Source organism: Ostrea edulis, chromosome 1 (assembly GCF_947568905.1).
Source record: "Ostrea edulis chromosome 1, xbOstEdul1.1, whole genome shotgun sequence".
Lineage (NCBI taxonomy): Eukaryota > Metazoa > Mollusca > Bivalvia > Ostreida > Ostreidae > Ostrea > Ostrea edulis.
The window spans coordinates 54,371,686-54,379,405 of NC_079164.1; the positions used below are offsets into that span (position 1 = coordinate 54,371,686).

General features: G+C 40.2%; 1 protein-coding gene across 1 annotated transcript; it reads right to left on the minus strand.

Annotated features, from left to right (window-relative positions):
* Positions 1-2,351: 2,351 nt before the first annotated feature.
* Positions 2,352-6,203, minus strand: LOC130047895 (uncharacterized protein K02A2.6-like). Its single transcript, XM_056143627.1, has one exon. The coding sequence runs from the start codon at positions 6,201-6,203 to the stop codon at positions 2,352-2,354; it is 3,852 nt and encodes a 1,283-aa protein (XP_055999602.1).
* Between the last annotated feature and the right edge of the window lie 1,517 nt (positions 6,204-7,720).

Here is a 7,720-nt window from a genome sequence, read left to right on the forward strand (position 1 = left end):
TTAAACATGAGAGCCTTATCATTTACCATTCAAAAGTTATAAGGATGGTTAAAGTTTTGGGAGAAAATGGGGTCAAAGTCCAAAGTCAAGATCACAATGTTAAATATCATGGTATGGAATGAAAGGTCAAAGCAAACTATATACAAGATATGAAAGCCCTACCTTACGTTATAACGATCTAGTTCGTCAATACAACCTATCATTTATATCAAATGCTGTCTGACATGTTAGGCCGTTCTTGGCACACTGATTTTGACTACGGATAACTATATTTACTTGATCAGGATATAGGGCTCACGGCGGGTGTGACCGGTCGACAGGGGATGCTTACTCCTCCTAGGCACCTGATCCCACCTCTGGTGTGTCCAGGGGTCCGTGTTTGCCCAACTATCTATTTTGTATTGCTTGTAGGAGTTATGAGATTGATCACTGTTCGTTATCTTCACCTTAAATAATTCAGGGGATAGGCAATAGCCTAGATTAACGGTTCTTAAAAGTAGGCCAAACTCAAAGACCAAAGAAACAAGAATATAAGAGTTCTATCACTCGCCATTCAAAAGTACATATGCAATAAGCAAGGTTTAGGCCAGAAAGAAAAAATACCCCCCCCATTTTAATGGTTAAAGAAGGTATTTCTGATATTACTATTATTCATATATGACATATTTACTATTATTATACTTTCATGTAAAATACTCGAACCTGATTGGTCGAGAAGCATTTGAAAAAAACCATATTGTTACCCTCTGAGAACAGAAAACACGCGCCCCAGGGTGATAGTATCTAGCAACAGGTAACAGTACTTGACAACGGGTGATATTATAAAAAATTATCACATGCGTCAAATTTATGCGCGTAAGGTTCACCGTAGATTGCTAGACGACGTCGTTTGAGCGTTTGTAATAAACGCGAGTACCCGCATCAAAATACGAAATATCACATGACAGTGATTGATCAAATGTCAACAGACGTAAGATTTCCTGCTTTCCAGTTTACATAACATTCAATATAATAAAACAAATATTGCATGTAGTTGAGGGTAACATTGAAATTATCACCCCTCGAGAAACCATTGTCAACCTCGGCTACGCCTCGGTTGACAATGGTTTTCTCGGGTTGAAAATTTTCAATGTTACCCTCAACTACATGCAATATTTATATATTATTTATCCATGGAGTGCTTCCGTTTGAATTTTTTATGACGCTCTTAATCAATTGTAACAATGTTATGAAAATAAAAACTACGGTTGTATTATTGGACATTAGAAGTTTATCAAAATATTGCAGGATATGAACTTTAAAAAGTTATTTTCCTTGGGTTTTGCTTTGTAGTAAATCGTTCATTGCATAAACGAATAAATGTTAGTCACATGATTCGAAAAACCTATTAAATACAGACATTGCCTTTGTGTGTAATATTATATAGATATTGCATGGAGTTGAGGGTAACATCGAAAATTTTTACCCCGAGAAACCATTGTCAACCGAGGTGAAGCCTCAACTGCATGCATTATTTGTTTTATTATACTGATTGTGTGGTCTAGAGGTAGAGCGTTCGCCTCGCATGCTAAAGGTCGGGGTTCGAATCCCGGCTGCGACAGACAGTCGTTAAAACAGGTAGTGACAGTTCCATCGCAAAACGCTCGGCATCAGGTGTGAATGACACGGGTCTTCGGAGATGACCTTAAAAACGGATATCCTATGTCACAGTAAGTGTGGCATGCTAAAGAACCCTCACTGCTCAATGGCAGTAAGCGCCGAGCATAGGCCTAAATTTGAAACCCTTCATCGGTCTTGGTGACGTCTCGATATGAGTGAAAAATTCTCGAGAGGGACATTACACAAAATGCAATCATTATATAAAGAACAAAAACAGAAAGAGTTACTGTTTAGTGCGGGGATCGAGAAACACGTGTGAACAGTCTAACAAGTTTAATAAAGATGGCAGTCAAACAAAATACAGTGCATTCTGGGAATAGTTCAATACACACATGAAATATCGCGGGAAATTCAATCTGGGAAATAATCTTTAAATGTATTATGCTATTAATATATTATAAACATCTCCTTCCTTAAGATTATAAATCTCAAAAATTTATCTTTACCAAAATTAGGAATAGTTGAAGCAAAAATAGATGTACAGTACATAGGAATTGAATTTTTCAATGTATCAAAATATCTTTATATAATGATTAGAGTTGACTGTCTTTATAACATAATTACATACAACTGTGTAATGTCTCTATTCACTTCCAGTGAAATGTGCAAAAATGAATACCATGTACATTAAAGTAAATGAATAGCAAAATAGCAAAACTGTTCAAAATGTCTGACATGACTTATGAATAAATTCACAGCAAATAGTCACTTAGGTATTTGGGGCGTTTTATTTCGCGACCACTACGCCTTACGGTAGCTGGTGGAGTGCTACTCTGTGGAATGTTCGTAACAGGTACACTCGGAGTTTCATTGGTAAGTGGTGTGGTTGTTTCGGTACACAGCGATTCCTCTGAATTCTGGTTCCCCATCGGAATTTCCGGTTCCGGTTCCATAGCGGAAGAACACTGAAAATCACTTGGCAGAGATGAATCTTGCATTTCATCATTGACATGAAGCAAGTGCTTACGATTTCTCCTGAGGTCTCCACTGAGAGTTTTCACAAAGTATGAGCGGTTCGCGTAATCAGCAGATGTGACGATTCCTGCCTCATCCCAAGACTTTTCTTTATCAGTTTTCACCCTAACACGGTCACCTACGTAAAGTGGTTTTAAAGTGCGAGCTCCATGCATACGATTGAAGTTTACACGCATCCTGTGTTTGGATTGTCTGTCCTTTTCCCTAACTTTTCCTAGGTCCGGCCATCCAGGCTCTAGTTGGTCAGAACCAATCGGAACGGTAGTTCTGATTTTACGTCCCATGATGAGTTCAGATGGACTAGTACCTGTCGCATGTACGGGGGTACTGCGGTAAGCCATTAGGGCTAGAAATACATCCGGCTGTTTGAGTATTCGTTTGGCTACTTTAACCGCACTCTCTGCCTCTCCATTTGCTTGAGGATAATGAGGACTGGAGAATGTATGATGAAATCCATAATCAATCGAAAACTGTCTAAATGATTTCGAACTGAACTGTCCACCGTTATCACTAACAAGTTCCTCGGGTATGCCCCATCTGGCAAACATATTCTTTAATTTGCCAACTACATGATTACTTGTGATATTGTCCAGGTAGGCAATCTCCAAATACCGAGAAAAATAATCCATCACTACAAGGTAATTTTTGCCCTGTAATTCGCAAAGATCAGCTCCAACCCTTACCCAGGGACGACTAGGAAGCTGAGTAGTTTTAAGTGGCTCACTACGCTGTGACGGACGGTTGGTATTACAAAACTCGCAACACCTGATCAAATGTTCCAAATCACTTGATAATCCAGGCCACCATACTGATGACTTTGCACGCTCTCTTGACTTGTTCAGTCCCAAATGGCCTGTATGTATCGCTGCGAGTACATCAGCTCTCAGGGATTCTGGAATCACTAGTCTGTCTCTATAGAACAGTATACCATCAGACACTGAGAATTCGAATCTTGGCGCGAAAGATGGTTTCAACTCCGCATACAATGAATTTTCTTTTTGCGGCCAACCTTGCATAGTGTATCTCATGACGTCAGGTAGGATCGGATCTGAAGATGTTTCGTTACGAATTTCTTCCAATTTCTTATCTGATAATGGTTTCGTATTGACCACGGACGCTACGTATGCGGTAACATCTTCAACAGTATTGCTTTGATCACTGATATTGAGAGGACTTCTCGAAAGCGTATCCGGAACCACGAGTTGTTTTCCTGGAACATGTTTCGCTACGACATTGTACCTACGTAATCTCATCAGTAATCTCTGGCATCTCAATGGCGCTTTATTGAGATCTTGAGTATTAATCAGCGGTACTAACGGCTTATGGTCCGTAATCAGTTCGAATGATCCAATTCCCATGAGGTATCGGTCGAATTTCTCGCATGCCCACACTCCGGCCAAACATTCCTTCTCAATTTGCGCATATTTACGCTCTGCCTCGGTAAGTGTGCGAGACGCAAATGCGATTGGTTTAGTCTCTCCATCCACAACTTGAAATAGCGCTGCACCGATACCGAAACTACTTGCATCCGCACTAACGATAGTGGGTCGAGTCATATCGTAAAATGCAAGTACTGGCGCTTCTGTAATGAGTTTCTTCACACGGTCAAACGCACTTTGCTGAGATTCATCCCAAGTCCACGCTGTGTCTGATTTTAACAGATTATTGATAGGGTTCATGATACTGGATAGATCAGGAACAAATCGACCAAGATAATTGATCATCCCGATAATACGACGCAACTCACTGATGTTAGTCGGTGCTGGCAAATCCAGAATAGAGCGCACACGTTCTGGACTAGGTTGAACACCATCTTTCGAGATGATGTGTCCAAAATATTCAATTTTCTCCTTTCGATATTCGCACTTGTTGGGATTTAGCTTGATCCCTGCATCTCTAATACGATCCAATGCTGCTTTTAATCTGCGGTCGTGTTCATTGCGTGAAGATCCATAGATGATGACGTCATCTATTATCGACTCTACACCTTCCAACCCAGATAGTACTTCTCCCATGCGCCTTTGGAATATCTCGGGTGCTGACGAGATTCCGAACGGTACGCGCGTGTAACAGTACCTTCCAAAAGGAGTAATAAATGTAGTCAATTTTTGACTGTCCTCGTGCAGTTTAAGTTCGATGCAAATACGCACATCACCGTTTTTCTTTGTTGCTGGAACAACTGGTGCACACCAGTCAGTAGGTTCATTAATTTTACGAATGACACCATCATTTTCTAGTTTGTCGAGTTCTGCTTTCACTTTCGGCATAAGAGCGAACGGTATTCGTCGAGCAGTCGTAACACAATACGGTTGCGCATCAGATCGGAGAACAATTTTCACTGGGTCACCTTTCATAGTACCGTGATGTTCTATGAAACTTCCTATCCTCTGAATGAGACCCATGGTAGACGCAACTGATCTTGATAGAAGATTATTCTGAGAGTCGGTGCTTGGAATCACAACTACGTGAAATGAATAAGGATGATTCTTATGTCGAGTAGTAACCTTGAATTTTCCAAGTGAGTGAAGATCACCGTTTGGCGTTTGTAGTTTGCTGTTGTTCACATGTAATTTTGGTTGAAATGGTAGCGATTTGTACGTGTATTCTGACATGATGGAAATGTCAGCACCAGTATCAATCTTGAACGGAATCTCTGAACCACAAACTTTAAGTTTAACAAACCACGGTTCTCCCTCGTTGCACGCGGTCACTGAACCTAGAAAGTAGTCATGATGATCATTGTCGTCGTCGACAATTTCACGAACACCGGCAACAGTGTTGGAACGACAGCACACTGCGAAATGATTCCTACGGTTGCACTTTCTGCATCGCCGTCCATGATCTGGGCACTGACCCTCGTAATGTTTACGATTGCACGCTCCACACAACGGTAAATTCGCATTCTGTCGGTTCTGATTATTAGATCCTCTGCCGCGACTAGACTGTCCACCGCGAGTCCGTTGCGCACCTCTTCCACGATTTACTTGGTGTGGCGGATCTTGAGTATGACGTTTCACCCGTACCGCATCCAAATTTTTGGATTGTAGATCTCTAATTTGAGATTTCACTAATTCAGAATTCCTGGCCATTTCTGACGCTTTCTCAAGAGTCAAATCCTTGGTTAGCTGCAGTTTCTCTGATAGTCCTTTGTCGTTGATGCCAATAACAAGTCTATCTCGGATTGCCTCGGATCTGTTAGCAAAATCACAATGTTCTGAGAGTTCATGCAGTGAACGAATAAAAGTTTCGACTGATTCTCCTTGAGCTTGCGATCTCAGGTGGAATTTGGCCCTTTCGTGAATCACGTTACGTTTGGGTACAAAATAGTCATCGTACTTCTTCAGAATTACCTCGAACTTTGTCTCATCTTCCCCGTCACCAAATACGAAAGACTTAACTATGTGTTCCGCCTGCAGTCCCATGGCATATATCAATGAACTAATTTGGATGGCTTCATCCTCCTTGTCAAGTTTCGTGGCGGTTCGGTACCTGCAAAATCGCTGTTTCCACTCCGTCCACTCGCTTGGTCGGCTAAAGTCGAACGATTCTGGCGGGTTGAATTTAGGCATAATGGTTCAGAATATCGGAAATGTCACCTGAAAAACACTTACAGTCTCTAGGCGTTTCCTTACTGTGTTAAGTCTTCTGACACCATGTTTAGTGCGGGAGATCGAGAAACACGTGTGAACAGTCTAACAAGTTTAATAAAGATGGCAGTCAAACAAAATACAGTGCATTCTGGGAATAGTTCAATACACACATGAAATATCGCGGGAAATTCAATCTGGGAAATAATCTTTAAATGTATTATGCTATTAATATATTATAAACAGTTACATCTGTTGACATTTGATCAATCACTGTCATGCGATGTTTTGTAAATCAATGCAAGTATTCGTGTTAATTACAAACATTCAAACGACATCGTCTAACAATCTACGGCGAACCGTACGCGCATTTTGACGCATGTGATAATTTTTATAATATTACCCGTTGTCGAGTAATATTACCTGTTGCTAGATACGATCACTCTGGAGCGCATGATTTCTATTATCAGAGGGAAACATTATGTTTTTCAACTGTTTCTTGGCCAATCAGAATCGAGTATTTTACATGAAAGTATGATAAATACATATAGGAATATGTTTGCATATATTTGTGTATTTTAGTATTTTACGTACGATTTTTCACTCGTGTAAAGACGTTACTAGCTATTATGGTGGCTGGTTTGTACGGAAACGTTTTCAAAAGTGCTTTGTCTTGTTCACTAAACATCAACGTGTCGCTGTCAAGAAGTTAATAGGTCGCTTAATTTAACAATCTTTTTTAACTCAATAAGTCATTGGACGTCTCCATATGAGTGAAAAATTCTCAAGAAGGACGTTAAACAAGATTTAATCAATCAATAATTGAACGATATGTTTTTGTCGACAAGACGTCAATTTTATATTCTAGAAAGACAATTTTAAAGCGCTAAGCGTAGCTGCGCTTTATTGTCGCCAGTTGGATTTTGCTTTCGTCATCACGTTTCCGGTTTATTGCTACCTATAGGCAAATTTATGCATCGCTGTAGTAAACAATTCGTGTTTAAAGTAGTCGTAATTTTGCAACCGATCTAGTACGGGGATAACATTCATATCCGCAGGAGCACCCCCCCCCCCCGGAAATACAGTTCGTTGGACAGTGGATAAAATATGTATAAAAAAGTGACATTTTTGTCCTCATTCGGGGGAAAGTGGGACACAGAAGCAGGTCATTCTTCAGATAAAATTCCCGTTTGAATCTACGTCTGTAATAATCAAAGTGATTATTAAGTAATTCGAAATCTAAAAATGAATAAGAATCTGTACATGAAACCTTTGTGGCTAGGGTGCCTTTTCGTTGTTACCTTCGCATAGCGCTTAGAGGTCAAGAAAATCAATACTTTTGCATGGTGCAATCTATAATTAGAAGCCACGTCATTAAGCTATACACGAGTCATGAGGGTTTTCCATTTGTGTTTTGACTGCTGGAAAAATTTTGTCTGAAACAGCAAAAATGTGTGCAACACATTAAAAAAAATTGACTGATCCGCGTCGATCGTGAA